Source organism: Barbus barbus, assembly GCF_936440315.1.
Source record: "Barbus barbus genome assembly, chromosome: 23".
Lineage (NCBI taxonomy): Eukaryota > Metazoa > Chordata > Actinopteri > Cypriniformes > Cyprinidae > Barbus > Barbus barbus.
Window position 1 is genome coordinate 56247 of NC_136751.1, and position 16381 is coordinate 72627.

Sequence of the window (16381 nt, forward strand, 5' to 3'; positions counted from 1 at the left end):
TGAACACTGTGTGCTGTCAACAGCACGACTGAATGCTTTTGCTTTGTACTAGTAGTTTTGTAGTAATTTGTTTAACACAAAAACCTATGAATATGACAAGAAAACACACTAAAGATGTAACAATACGTTTTCAGAAGAAGAAATAATGTTGAAGGAACTGATTCAAATAATGAGCTCTGTAATACTGAATCTTTTGTTAATTAGCTCACTCAGATGCTTCCTGCTGTCAGAAGAATCTTAATTATGAGATCTTATTTGTGCATCACAATATCAAAACAAAGGCACACACTGACATTTACTCTAATCGTGATGAATGTCAGCGAGCTGTTTCATGCTGATACACACCAGCAGCTCATGAATACAAGAGAAAAACAGGAGGAGGAGAAATGAAGAACCAGAAATGAAAAAATATGTTGCAGAGGAGATATTCTACAATACACTGCTGTAATCACTGGTAAGGATTGGTGTGGACCGAGGAGATGTGAGATACAGAGAAGCTGTGTTGAAGGAAGATGGCGAGCAGCAGAAGACGATTGGATGAGTAGTGAGGAGGCGTGGCCAGAGTCTGAAGGATTTGTGCGACAGTTACTGGAGAGAGAGAGGCGAGAGACTGTGTGTGTGTGTGTTTGAGGGGGTGTACGAGCGCAGGAATAATCGCAGGAGAGACGGCGGTGTGGATCCTGCTCTGCGGCAGCTGTTGGGTTCTTCATCCCGTGAGGATCAGTCTCTGCTTTATACCTGGAGTGAGCAGCACTTGACGCAGCAGAGGACAGAAGAGGGTCGAAGGAGTGAAGCGGTTAACCCTCTGCCGGACCTCTGAATCCTGAAGAAAACCTTCCCAGCCGAGAGGGACATAGACGCAGAGGTAGAGGAAGAAGCATCAAGAAGCGACATGGATAAGGGATGTCGAATTTAAGGGAAGAAACTGACTGTAGGTTTCCCAGAAAATGAAAAGGAGGATGAGGGACAGGTTGAAGAGATGATGCATTGGGGCGAAATTTAAGATTGAAACCTCCACTGGCAAAGCAGGACAAGCCTCTGTGTATTAAAAAGCGTGTCGGTTCATCTGTATTCATCTGTTCATTCATGCTGTCTGGGAAACCTTCAGATGATTTGGAGGTCAAGACAATACTGGATTTTTTTGCATGGTCCAGCCGTGAGCAGGATTTCTCGTTGCTCCCTTAGTAGGTGTCCAACAGGACAAGGGTTGTTTATTTGTTAGGAGGCCAGGTCAGAGGCACAAGTGTCAGCATGCACATGTCAGAAATGAATCAAATGCATGGTTGTAAAGAGGTGAGCTGCCATGCATCATTGTGGAAAGGTATCTTCCCTAATGAAACGGCATTAGAGCACCTGTGCCATTGATTGAGGGTCCAGAAAGGATTAATTGCATTGCAGGAAATTACTGAAGTGTGTCTGAAAGATATTGAATCTGCAGTTTAAAGTGATTAAACACTGCTAAGGACTGTGGGTGGACCTCTGTTGGACTTTATCTTTACACTTCCTACACTACACTTGCGGAACAACGCCATTCCTAATTTAAAAACTGTATACCCTGATTCATCAAAAAAACGAAAAATGGCCATGTTTTAAGGGTTGTGGGCTTGTGCTTTCCAACTTGCTGTCTTATCACTTTTCTTACCTTGTGACTCCAGTCTTGCAAAAGTGGGGATCATTTGGCCCCTGGGGGTCCGGGCTGCGGCCCCAGCCCCGGCCCCCAAACCAAAAATGCGTCGCTCAAGTACAGACGAAACGCCGTACCGCCGCAGTCCTTCTCTGGACAGCAAGTCCGGCTCGCCGCCGCTGCGCTACAGCGGGGAATACGAGTACCAGAGCTCGCCCTTCGTCTTCGGCCTTCGCACCACACCGGGGCCAAAGAAAGCTAAAGCCAGCTACACCACCGCACAGGGCCGGAAATATGTGGTGTTTTACCTCGACCTGTCCTTCATCTTTCTTCTAGAGCTGCGGCGCTGCAGGATGGCCGAGGGCTGCCTGAGGGCTCTGAGATACGGGATGGTTTTCTTCAATCTGCTCTTCTGGGTGAGTCTGATTCCTCTACATTTCATCTCTGCTCTTATTCAGTTCAAACGGCTCTGCTTGAGAGAGAATGTTAAAGGAATAGTTCACTCAGACAGTTCTGTATTTACTCATGTCATCCAAAACCTGAATAATAAAAATCTTTATTTTCTATAGCAGCTTTGAATATTGTATCTCCAAAGTGCTTTACATAAACAAGTAAAACAACAAAGTACACCATATGAAGATTATAAAATAAGCAAGAAAAGAAAATATTAATTCAAAACACTTAAAAATAAAATAATGCCAAATTAATACCAAAAATTTAAATGCGTTTTAAGGCAAGATTTAAAAATGATAAAAGATTTTGCTTGACTTATCTCAATAGATAAGGAGTTCCATAGTTTTGGAGCTAGTGATAAAAAAGCCTGATCTCCCATCAATTTTAAAGGGGTCATCGGATGCCCATTTTCCACAAGCTGATATGATTCTTTAAGATATTAAAGGGTTACTCCACACCAAAAGGGTTACACCCCACATGAAAATTTTGTCATTAATTACCCCCATGTCGTTCCAAACCCGTAAAAGCTTTGTTCGTCTTCGGAACACAAAAAATCCGGGAGGCTTGTGACTGTCCCACTGACTGCCAAGTAACTCTCACTGTCAAGGCACAGAAAAGTATGAAAAGCAACATCAGGATAGTCCATCTGCCATCAGTAATTCAATCTGAATTTTATGATGTGACAAGAATACTTTTTGAGAGGGGAATACTGTTTGAGACAGAGAGGAGATGAATTGTTGAAAAAAAAGTTGTTATTTTTATTTTCTTTGCATACAAAAAGTATTCTCATTGCATCATAAAATTCAGATTGAACCACTGATGGCAGATGGACTATCCTGATGGGTTTGGGAAGCTTTTATGGGTTTGGAAGGACATGGGGGTAAGTGATTAATAACAAAATTAAAATTTTGGGGTGGAGTAACCCTTTAACGAAAAGTCTATAACATACTTTGTTTAAAATTTCTCAATGGTCATGTAAAAAACACCTTTTTTACCCTGTCAAAATCAGCTCTGTTTTCAGCAAGTTGTTCTAATCCATGTTGCTTTAAATGCTAATGAGCTCTGCTGACCCCGCCCCTTTCTTCCATGAGATGACGAGTAGACTGTAAACTTCAGCCACTAAACTTGCTAACTAGCACATTATTAGGAAAGGCGATTTGCAAAGATTCATAAAAACCCTTATACTTACTTCTTCTGTAGACAAAGCTGGATCACCAATGATTCACACGAGCATAGACGCATTTAGGCAGATCGGGATTGATGCATTCCCTTCAAAACGAAAGTAACGTTAATCCTCTGTGTCTTCAGTGGCTCAGATGTCACTAATAAAGGACGACTGCTATATTCATTATTACACCCAACAACTAAACACTTCAATCGCTTAATCGGAGACATCTTGTCTTCCCCTGCACCAGAGGCGGACAGCTCTCAGCTCACTCAGGGCGGGTCTAAGGTAAGACGGTCTTGTCAATCAACTATCGTGGGAGGGGCCTGTACAGAACTATGTCATTCTAACAGGAATCTCAGAACAGCCTGATTTGAGAAAGGGGACTTTAAGATAGGAATTAAAAAAAAAAAAAACACTGGGTGGATTTTCATCATTATAGGATGGATGTGTACACACACTTCCAACACACATTTATCTTCAAACAACTTGTAAAGTGAATTTAGCATCCGATGACCCCTTTAAAGGCAGGGTAAGCGAATTCTGGAAACCAATGTTGACATTTGAAATCACCAAAACAAACACGCCCCTATACCCCAAAAGGGTCTCGCCCCTATTTTGATAGATCCGCCCCACACATATGTAGCTACGTAACCAAGGCAACGATTAGTTCTTTGAAACATAAGCCACTTTTCCACCAACAAAGTATTGGAACAATATGTCCCAGGAACATTTTTTCCCCCAGACCGGTTGCTGTCTGCGTTTCCATCGCGGTCTAAAGTACCAAGAAGATTAGGCAAATAGTCTGGTGACGTAACGTTAAGTCTGCGCGTGTTTCTCAATACCAAATACACAAATTTCAGACTTTCGTCCTCGGTAGTTCGGACTTCAAGAGTTAGACTCGGGAGTGTGAGGCCGCGGACGGAACAACGCAAGTCCGGTAATTCTGAAAAGCGCAGCGTACGTGATAACGTCAGCAACTTGGTTGCTGCAATCTTCCTCACTGTATTTCCGGACAAAATATATCAAACACCACTGCCTCTTTTCGTTTTCATTTAAACATATTAATAGTCGCAGAAATGTAGTTCTGGGAACTTACATACATTACAATGAAACAAAATATTATATCAAACATTGCCTGTTTTCATTTTCATTTTAACATATTAATAGAACAATAGAATAAAGACCAAAGATTACCTGTTAGATTTACCCAAAACAAATGATATCTTATGTTTAACCACTACAGAGACATCAGAGCCAGCTGCAAATGTCAGAAGGACTTGCCGAGGTTATGCTCCTCTCTTCGGGATACATGAGCCCGAGCACCCGGTGATCGCATGGAGCTCACGGCTCTGAAATCGACGAAGCACATTTTCAAATAGGCACTGTTTTTATAAATAAACTGCAGATTTGAGTTTTAAACAATTACATTCTCGCCTGAAATACACGCATCCAGTGTAGGCAGGCTTTAGCTGTTGTAGCGCGTCCGGTGTAGACAAGGTGTTACTCACCTATCAAGAAGAAACAAAGCAACCTCGGCATCCGATCGCAGGCCTTCCGCTCCTTGAGTTCTCTCCAGCACTGGAAAGCTGATCTGATATTTACACGGGTTCTACTTCTTGCATTATCGTTCCGCAGACATTTTCCTCTTTTGTTTTTTTATCTTTTAATTTTTTTTAACTGTCCTATCATAATAAAGCAAAAAACTAGGGCTGGTAAGTTTTAATCAAATTAATTACATGATGTGGCGATTTATTAATCTAATTAATCGCAAATTAATCGCACATCAAATTTGGCTGAGAAATTACTCCCAAAAGACCATTTAAAGTCATAGCTGTGTAAAGCATCAAACAGACATGTTTTGTTTGATTCAGCATACAATTTATTACATACTCTTTTGGACCATGAGGGTGAGTAAATGATTTTTGGGTGCGTGAACCATACCTTTAATAATTAACATACCTGCCCAAAAGATCCGCGCCAAGGGAAACAAACTTGAGTTCAATTCAATCGAACCAAACAAGACAGGTGTGAATACACCAAACTCACTCGTGGTGACTTGCCTTGACTTGACCAAACAACCGAACCGAGAGCCAGCTGAAGAGGTGGTCTCAGACCGCTTCCAAACGAACACTGGTACGGTTGAATGGATGACCTTAAGCACACGTGTGGTTTTGTTTACAATTTCTGGTTCACTTGCAAAAAAGGGCAGTGAGAAAGCAAACCGCACCAAACAAAAAAAATCAACATTGTATTTGGTCCGGACCAAAGCAAGTGAACTTTCCTGGTGTGAATACACCCTGAGTGCCATCTGAAGAAAGGGAGTCATTTCCTTTTTTTGCATATGTTTAGTTGAATGTTTGAGCTGCTGTTTTCCATCCAATGACAATGATAGTGAACATGCTTTGTCAAGCTCCAGAAATGACCAAAACACCATAAACATGATCGTAAATGTAGTCCATACAACTTGTTTGCTATATTCTTGAGTCATTCTGAAGAGAGAACTATTTCCATCTCAAATCCCATGTTATGATTTGTGTAGGAAATATTGTATTTTGCTGACTGACCCCAGCCTTGCTTTCATGGTTTTTGTCCTGACTTGAGTCAAATGAGCTTCTGTTCTCTGCTGCAGTGACTGTTGGTGTGATCAGGCTTAAATAATATTGTGAAGTGAAGTGACATTCAGCCACTTCACATACTTCTTTGGTAAGAGTGTGTCTACTAAAACCATTAATGTGGAGGTACATCAGGGCTGCCCAGTCCTGTTCTGGAGATCTGCCTTCCTGCAAAGATCGGGTCCAACCCTGATCAAACACACCTGAACCAGCTAATAAAGATCTTCAGGAACACTTCAGGTGTGTTTGATCAGGGTTGGAATGGATCTCCATGGCTCTACATCAGAGGTCTTCAACCCTGCTCCTGGGGACCCACTCTCCTGAAAAGTTTATTTCCAACTGGCTTCAGCACACCTGCCTGCAATTTTCAAGCAATCTTGAGGAGCTTTGATTAGGGTTGTAGCTAAACTCTTCAGGATAGTGGGTCTCCAGGAACAGGGTTGAAGACCTCTGCTCTACATTACATTACATTACATTACGCTCATACGTTTTTTTTAATTATGTCATTTAGAATCAGCTGTGTTTGTTGTTTGCTGCCATTCTCATTTTCTCACTGGTGTCACACAGTGCTGTTGAACATATATTTCAGTAATAATAACCCTTCCCGCATAAGAAGAATGACAGTAAACCTAACGATATCAGCTCTGCTCACACTGCCTCTGCTGCATCTTTGTTTTTATGTGCGAGTGTGTGCATGTTTATGTGGTTTATGAGGACACAAATGTGTATAATGACATGGGTATGACAGAGGTATTACAATATGAAGGTGGTTTATGATGACACTGCCTATGTCCCCGTAATTCAAAAGGCTTAAAAAAAAAAGATACTAAATGGTGTTTTTTTGAAAATCTAAAAATGCATAAAGTCTCCTGTGAGGGCTAAGTTTAGGTGTAGGGTTGGTGTAGGGCAATAGCACACACAGTTTGTTCAGTATAAAAACCATTACGCCTATGGAGAGTCCCCATAAACCACAAAAACCAACATGTGTGTGTGTGTGTGTGTGTGTGTGTGTGTGTACGTGTGCGTCTGTGTGTGTGTGAGAGAGAGAGTATGTGTTTGTGTGTGTGACTGTGTATGTACGTGAACAGAACACCAATAGCGTATGTCAGGCGAGCTGGTGTATTTTTCTCTCTGCTGACTGCATGTCTGGATGTCGCCTGTGCTCCGATGCTCAGCATAAAAAAAAAATATTTAAAGTGTCTTTGCTGTTTGGAACAGCTTATCTGTGCTGTGTTCACACTGACTGTAATGTGTTGTGAGGAAGAGCACATTTCCCATTTTTGACAATATTCAGTTCATATAAAATTGTTCCATTTTCTCTCCATCTGTTTTTGTTTTGTTGTTTGTTTGTTTTTGCTACCCATGAAAAGGATTTGGATAGGAAAGCTATTGTTACAAAGTGCATACAAATTGTTTACTGCAAAATCAACACTAGTTGAAAAAAAAATTATCTGGGCACCATACCAATTACTGCTTTTCACTAAATGTATACCAAAGGAACATTTAAGATAGTATTCACTTGAATTTGCCCATGTAAAAACATTTAATGTAAAAAAATATATATTAAAATTATACAAAAATCTTCATACAAAGTTGTTGTTGCAGTGACAAATTGAGTTCTCTGAAGAACAAAGGAACATGACATAGAAGGCTGGTCTGCTAGTCTGCATTTACAGGACTTAATGCACAGATCTGTTTTGACATACAGTATCAGATTCATCATAGTTATTATTATCAATCATTGCATTTTCAGATTCAATTCTGGATTTGATTATGGCTGTTAATCCAGAAACTTTGCAGTGTTGCTAGCTGCCTTTGCAATCACTGAATCAGCACATGTGGTAAATAGATTCAAGATTCAAGAGTTTTATTTGTCACATACACAATTATACAGAGTATAACCAGCAGTGAAAAATAGAAACCACTGACGCTCTTCACAGAATGTTTAAACAGAAGATTCACGAGTTCACACTTACATATAATAAATAGAATATAGCTGATGCGTATTTGGTGTGCTGTCCGAGGGGAGGGCTCTGAGCTCGGAACTTTGGACCGAACCCTGAGTACCTAACCCTAATCTTGTGATCAGATCACCCAAATCCATTTAATGGCAGGTGAAAATAAGGCTGTTCATGATTTTAAGCTGCAATATTTTAAAATTTTTGGGTCTATTTTCTGTCTGATCTTAATGGGGTTAGAGAGTTGAAGTTGACACACATTAATTTCACTCCCAAGAGACACACACACACACACACACACACACACACACACACACACACACGCGCGCGCGCGCGCACACACTCACTAAACACATGCGCGCACACACTCACTAAACACACGCGCGCACACACTCACTAAACACACACGCGCACACACACACGCGCACACTCACTAAACACACACACACACACACGCGCGCGCACACTCACTAAACACACACGCGCACACACACACGCGCACACTCACTAAACACACACACACACACACACTTTCCATAGACTTCTATTACTTTTATACTGACCGTCACTAAACAATATTTTCTATCCCCTAACTTAACCCAACTCCTTACAGAAAACCCGCTTGCATTGTTACACTTTCAGATAAACATCATTTACTATTTTTAATATTTTTTTCTTCTTTGACATTGTCCCCACAATGTCAAAAATTTCAGGTTTTACTATCCTTGTGGAGACATTTGGTCCTTACACTGTAGCATAAACAAGCACACACACACAAAACGAATACAACAGCGAATACGCAGTTGTTTTTTAGTGACAAACACACAGTTTTGTTATGTTGTGGTGTTCAATGCTAATGGTTAAGGCCATTGCACACTGCCTCCGAAATTTTCGTCCGTCAAAAAAAAAAATCGGATCGGTTCGATTTTTTGCGTTTTTCGCATCCGTATAAAGCATTTTGAGATGCTTTGAGAAGGTGTTTTGACAATTCAGAGCCACCGTACAAGCGAAAGCCAAAATAGTGTCAGACAAATTAATACTCTTCGTCTTGCAGCACAGAGCACTTTATGACAAACAAATTGCGGAATACAAAGTGTGTGTGTGCGCGTGTATCCAGACAGTCTCTGTTCAGGATAAACTGGTTCACGGAAATTGGTGGTCTTTTTAATCTGTGGATTCAGTATCGCTAGGAAAGTATCAAACTGAGGCACTGACATCCAGAAATAAACTTTGAATCTCTCGGGATAATCCCGCAGCTCTTTGATAAGGAGGTGGAACTCTCCTTCCTCTCTGCGCAATCTAAGGATTGAACGGACCCAATATTTCCTTTTTTTAAAAAGAGAGAGGACAACAATCATCCTCACTGCTATTTTGTATAGTTTTGCGATTTTTTTCGCAACGGATTAATTAAAACGCATCGGACTCAGTGTGCAAGGTCTCTGTGCGTGACGAATTTTTAAGATTGCGAATGCGAAAAAACGCATGCGAAAATTTCGGACTCAGTGTGCAGAGACCTTTACAGTTTTTGCCTATTGCTTGAACACTTTTTGCAAAACTTAGGCTCATTGTGTCAAAACTTTACACACAAGCACCCAAGACACAACACTGGGAAATAAACCATTCACATCTATGTCGGTCACAGTGCACACACGAGGGAGGAACCAGGAACACGCAGACGAGGATATAACTCAAATAATAGTCTTTAATCATGACATCAGGGCAGGACAAGGCAAGGCAAACATCAACAGGAACACCGGGGACTAACGAGTAAACCAGACAAAATCTAACTGAACAGACAGGACTAATATACACAGGTAAATCATAGATAATGAGACGAACACGGCTAGACAAGAATTAACTAATGATGACACTTAACAAGGACAGGAAACAAACCAAATATGGACACAAGGGGCAGGAACACATGACACACACGACAGAACCCTGACAATGTCGAACTGAAACTCTGCTATCAAAACCTAACAATCCTTTGTCAAAATGTCACGCTTGCAACATATGAATACACTTTCAGATTAGCAGCAACACACTAGTGTATTTTATATAAAACACTGCAGGCTTTAATTTTCACTGTTTTTATCCAGTTCATCAGGTAGCATTCTGTGAAGCTCAATGCAACACTTAGTTTGTTGTTTTCCAACAAAAAGGTTTTCACAACAACCAAAAATGAAAGTATTGAAAGGTTACAAATGACATCAACTCAATACTGCACATCAGAGTACAGTCAATGCAGTAACACAAAAATAAAACACAAAATACACTACTGTAAATACAGAAAAACAGACCAATTGTGCATGGGTGGGATTACAGATCCTGCTGTCCGTTTGGGTCTGGCCACAGGAACTCATCAACGTCACAAGCGATATTTTCTCCTGCTAAGCAACGGGGGAAAATAACGCCTTGTGTGCCGAATCCATCTATGGATTGACGTTACCTCAATGTATCCGCATGCCTCTTCCATTGCCTGTAGAAGAGGCATGCGGGCATGTGGTTGGCGGTCATATACGTGCCATCTCCAAGCGGAATTTGTTTTTTAGAAATGGCGAGTACAGGGGCAAGTATGCAACTTCAAATTGATCATGGTTGGTGAACCAGTCCCGGACCAGAGCAGCCTGGTGGAAACTAACATTACAAAGACAACAACAAACCTGGGCTGCTCTGATCTGTCCTGTACAACATCATGAAGGGCATCGAGAAATGTTAGTATATGTTGCGTATTGTAGAGACCTAGTTTGGCATGATGGTGTAGTAGCCCTCGAAGGCTTATGGCGGCACACATTGTGATGTTTCCCCCATGCTCCCCCGGGACGTGCACAATTGCCCTTTGGCCAATTATATTAAGACCCCGTCGTCTAGTTTTGCTGAGGTTGAAACCAGCCTCATCAATGTAAGTAAATTTCTGCAAAAAAAAAAAAAAAAAAAGGGGAATACATAGCATGGATGGCTGGCATTACTCAAAACACACAACTACAGTACTTCACATACACCCCCCCCCCCCCACACACACAGGTACCTGTGTCCCTCTCTGCATGCATCTATGTGGTACTGATACAATGGTACATATTCAGCTATTACTGTACTGGATTACATAAATACTGTATTGTAAACGTAAAGGACTGCAACACTTACCTGTACATATTCTTGTCAAAGTTCTTTGACCCTGATACAGTTCCTCTCAAATGGGACCTTTTACAATTGCTTCAATGTGATTTTTTGCTTTACCAAGACATGTCTGATCGTGGTAATGCCTATTCGACTGATGTTGATGAATACTTGCCTATCTGCAAGTATTTGTTCCCGTATCTGGAGGAGACAGATTGCATTGTTTGCTCTGACCATTTCCACAATGGCAAGTTCCTGCTGTTGGGTGAACAGGCATTGCCGACCACCCCCAGAAGGTCTTCTAGAAAATGTAACCACAAATTGTTATTGTTTTTTTACAGTACTGTATACTGTACCATCTCAATGGTACACTGCTATGTACTATACCGTACTGTGTGTTCCACAAAACTATCATTTTTTGTTACAAAAGGAGCACTAGCCAACTTGCAATATAGTACATGTGATATGGTACAGTACTGTAAATACAGTCTGGAGTGGAGAGTTGAAGACATACCTGTTTTCCAGTCTGAATGTCCTTATGATGGATGCAACTGTGAACCGGCTTAGATGTGGGTGGACTCACTGCCCATCTTCCCTCATTGTCAGGCCACGATTTATCACATGATCCACCAACGTTGCTCTAATATCATCTGAAATATTGTTCTGTGCATAGCCTCTTCGACCATGTCCTACTCCTCTCTCTCGTTGTCTTTGTCTTTGTCTTCGACGTCTTCATCTTCGACGTCTTCCTCTTCCTCTTCCTCTTCCTCTACCTCTACCTCTACCTCTACCTCTACCTCTACCTCTACCTCTACCTCTACCTCTACCTGCCTCCATGCTTACAAATTCTTAAAATGGCTCAACTGAGGCCTATTTGTGGTTGGCTGATTGCTGATCAGTTTTGTAAGTAAGTGTTTTCAGGTGTGTGTCTAAGTGTTTTCAATCACCCAATGTGTTTTGTATTTTGAATAGATGTGTTTTCCCAATGGTACCCATGAGCTTTCATTTATGAACGAAGTGTCTTATGTATGAAATAGTGTGTAGTGTGCAGGAGCAAGTGTGTTGCAGAATTGCAACTGAAGTGCAAAGCAGCGCTTTTGTTTAAGGCATGGTTACACTGTGTTTAAGGTGTAGTAACAAAAGCTTCAAGTTTTGTTACTTTGGTCTAAGCATGTGTCTATAGTGTTCAAGCAATAGGCAAAAACTGTGACGGTTGTTTAGTCCAAACTGAACTACTGCAAGGCATCTTGCTTGTTTACTTCTAAAAGCAGTTTCTGAAACACTTCCACCCAAGAATAAGCAGTCATTTTGCCCGCTGTGTGTAATTATACCTCCCTGTCTAAAACCATGTCTGTCAACACCCTTAGTTTAAGTAAATGTGATATAAAGAGCAATTAGCACAAATAATACAGTAAACAGGACAAATGTAATGTCACTACACAAACGTTAGCAGTGTAAAAATACTCTGGTGTTTCTAATAAAAGAACACTGGCTAGTTCTGTTTAAAATAACACCAAATACAGCACATCTGACCGCAGAGATGTTACTCGCATCATATTTATATTTCGCTGGAGCCGTGTGACTTTGAAGTTGAAAAAGGGTAGAAATAAAATAAACATCATCCCACTTTCAGCCACTTTTAGTTCCAACAAATTTCTTAAAATGTGTAAATATTTTTTATGAACATAAAAAGATTCAAAACCTAAACTGGCCAGGTCTCATGGAGATGATGAGCTGAAATGGGGTTCAGAATCAGAAATGGCTATCAGATCATCTCGTCCTCATGGACATAGATCTGACAGATCTTTTTGTGTTTCTCCACTCATCTGCTGGTTTTTGGATGTGGTTACACGTGGTTTATCACTGTCTTCTGGGGCCGGTTGCATAAAATGCTTAGAGTAGTCCCACACTTAGTCATTTTTACTTCTCTGTTAAACTGGACATAACTGTTTTTTTTGTTTTTTTTCTAAAGTCAGTTACATAAAAACAGACTAGTCCAATTTGGATATGAAAAATAAGACGATTAGCTCTTGGCTAACTGCTAGTTGGTCAAACTAGTTCTTAAGTCTTAACACAGAGGCCTAACATATCTTATGCAAGTTACCCGGGTGTTTTCTGTAGAAAGGTCTCTTTATTGTCATCTTTAATTGATTGTAACTGTGACCTTAATTACCTACTGTCTGTGAGCAATTAAGGGCTTTTCACATTTGAACTAGTAAACACTGGGTCCTTCTGAAAGTTTCACACTGTTACCTGGGGTTAACAGTTAACTCTGTGTATTCATAATCTATGGTTAGCTGCATAAAGCCAGCATACACTGTGTGATTTCCATCTGATTTTGTACGACTCTTTCTTGAATCTCTGACGTGTCAGTTCCAGGTTCAGCGATCTCACGTGTTTGTTTCGCTCGTATAGATTGAGCAGTCAAGTTTATCTCGACGATCAGACCGCATAGAGTGAGCAAATCAATCCTGAGCTCTGGCTTGACATCGCATGTGATTTACTCGTACAGTGAGAGAAATTGTACAGTGTATGCCGGCTTTACCTACCCGCAATGTTAAAGCTGTGTTTTAAAAACTAGTCTGACCAACTAGCAGTAGACAAGGGGAAATCAGTCAAATTTCACATTCAGATTAGACCAATCTACCAATCTACCAATCTCTAAAAGTTATGACCGGTCTCGAAGAGAACTGTTGTGTATTCTCATATTATAAATTGCCCTGCTTTATTAATTTCCTGAATGGACTTTTTAAGACTATAAAGGGCACATCAGTTCATGTATTTTTCATCACCACTTGACATTTTTTCCTCTCAAACACTGAAATGACTGTTTATGTAACACACTGTGTTTTTGCAATGGCACAAAGCTCGTGAATATGAGGCACAGCTGAGGATGTAACGTTAAAGCTCATTTAGAAACAGTTCATGTTATCATTTGAGTACAGTCTATTATCTAATCAAATTGCTCTGATGAACTTTAATATAAAAATCTAAATATTGAGAGAAATTATTAACTGCTTGAACTCTGATGTTACAGCAGTCAACCATTGAAAGGGTCAATAATAAACTTAATAAACTTTTATATTTTTTCATACTATCAGCCACCAATGCTTTTAAAGTGTCAGAAAAATGAGAGTGAAAGAAAAGGGAAAAATACAAAAGAAGAACAAAATGCAGCACTGAGACAGTGGAGGCTCATCCTGCAATCTAAATATCCCCACAGCATTCAAGCAGGCTCGGGTAACCCCACTGATCAAAAAACCTACATTAAATGCTTCTCTTTTAGATAACTACAGACCTGTCTCTCTCCTTCCATTCATAGGGAAAACACTCGAACGAGTTGTCTTCAACCAGCTCTCGCGGTTTCTTTCACAGTACAACAAGCTGGATGCTAAACAGTCAGGTTTCAGGAGTGGCCATTCAACAGAGACTGCGCTACTCTCAGTCACTGAAGCCCTGCGAACTGCAAAGGCTGATTCCAAATCGTCAGTCCTCATTCTGCTGGATCTCTCTGCTGCTTTTGACACTGAAATCATCAGATTCTCCTGTCTACCCTCTCATCACTGGGCATCACTGGAATTCCACTTCGCTGGTTTGAATCCTATCTCACCGGTAGATCCTTCAGGGTGGCCTGGGGAGGGGAGGTATCCAAACCACATCAACTGATCACTGGAGTTCCTCAGGGATCGGTTCTTGGACCCCTCCTCTTCTCCACATACACTACATCACTGGGTCCCATCATACATGCACATGGCTTCTCCTATCACTGCTATGCCGATGACACGCAGCTCTATCTCTCTTTTCAACCAGATGACCCAACGGTAGCTGCACGGATCTCAGGCTGCCTGGCGGACATCTCGGCATGGATGAAAGAACATCACCTACAGCTCAACCTGGCAAAGACGGAACTTCTGGTCTTCCCTGCCACTCCGACTCTACGGCATGACTTCACGATTCAGTTCGGCTCATCAATGATTACCCCATCAACTTCGGTCAGAAATCTTGGTGTAATCTTTGATGACCAGCTGACCTTCAAAGAGCACATTGCAAAGACTGCTCGTTCCTGCAGGTTTGCACCACACAACATCAGAAAGATCAGGCCCTTTCTGACAGAGCATGCTGCGCAACTTCTTGTCCAGGCCCTGGTTGTTTCTAGACTGGACTACTGCAATGCTCTTCTGGCTGGTCTGCCATCAAACGCAATCAAACCTCTACAAATGATTCAGAATGCAGCGGCACGACTGATCTTCAACGAGCCCAAAAAAGCGCATGTTACACCTCTCTTCATCTCCTTGCACTGGCTACCAGTGGCAGCTCGCATCCAGTTCAAGTCACTGATGCTTGCGTACAGATCTACCACAGGCTCTGCACCCTCCTACTTCCACTCACTATTACGAACCTACATCCCCTCCAGAAGTTTGAGATCTGCTAGTGAGCGACGCCTTGTGGTACCATCACAGAGAGGCTCAAAATCACTCTCCAGAACATTCTCGTTCACCATTCCTGGCTGGTGGAATAATCTTCCCACCCCTATCCGGAATGCCGGATCCCTGGCAACCTTCAAGCAACAACTGAAAACTCATCTCTTTCGGCAGTACTTGACTTCATCCTAAACTCAAAAAAAATAAAAAATAAAAAATTCCCTCTATCTTTCTCTCCACCTACTAGCTTGCACTTATTTGAACAATGACTGAGACTTGGTGTTACGAGCACTTCCTCTGTCTGACTGCCTCTTCAAGATGAATCGCTTTTTGTATTCCCCAATTGTAAGTCGCTTTGGATAAAAGCGTCTGCCAAATGACTAAATGTAAATGTAAATATAGTGATAATGCCTGTTATATGGCCTAAAAAATACAGCATCTTACATTTCTCTTAGTCTTTCATCAGGCCGCCATCAGTATCACCATGGCAACTATTTTTAATTCAAGTATTTCCCAGCCGCTCATGTGAGTGCAAGTAAACTAAAACATGTCCATTATAGCATTTGTACTGCGGCAGTTTTAGAATCTACAGATCATTCAAGCCCTGAATTTTATCCTGAATTATGAATAATTAGCCTGCAGTCAGTTCCACTGGAATATATCACTAGTTTTCTCTCTGTCTTCATCATTCAGTACCATGATAGAGGATTTTTGGGGTGAAGGCATAATGTTTTCTTTTGTTTTGTTTGATCACATGAAATGAATCACATTGTGCTAAACTGTGAATGTAGACTGGAGACCACAGATGCTGTCATGACCTGCTTTAATAGAAAGTCAGATAATATAAACATTTTCAGTTTGAAGTATTCTTCAAGTTATAACTTTAACAGTGTTATGTGCATTGATATTTCTGACAGCCATGCACACTTACTAGAGCGTTCAGCGCTGAGCAGGACTGGACTAAAGATGATCCTCAGCCCTCTGTATGTGTTATCCATCTAATATCCTGAAATGTTCACTTTGAAGAT

At 41.1% G+C, this 16381-nt stretch overlaps 1 protein-coding gene across 2 annotated transcripts in view; it reads left to right on the top strand.

Annotated features, from left to right (window-relative positions):
* Nucleotides 1–16381, top strand: part of LOC306843263 (tetraspanin-4-like) — a gene marked incomplete at its 5' end in the record, with an annotated part of 45365 nt that overhangs the window by 4255 nt on the left and 24729 nt on the right. The window contains one exon of one of the 2 annotated variants that reach the window (XM_079374635.1): nt 1961–2040. In XM_079374635.1, coding sequence (XP_079230761.1) covers nt 1978–2040 — 63 coding nt within the window. Of the gene's footprint in view, nt 1–1728; nt 2041–16381 lie in introns of those variants that run through there. The other variant, XM_079374634.1, reaches the window with a different exon arrangement.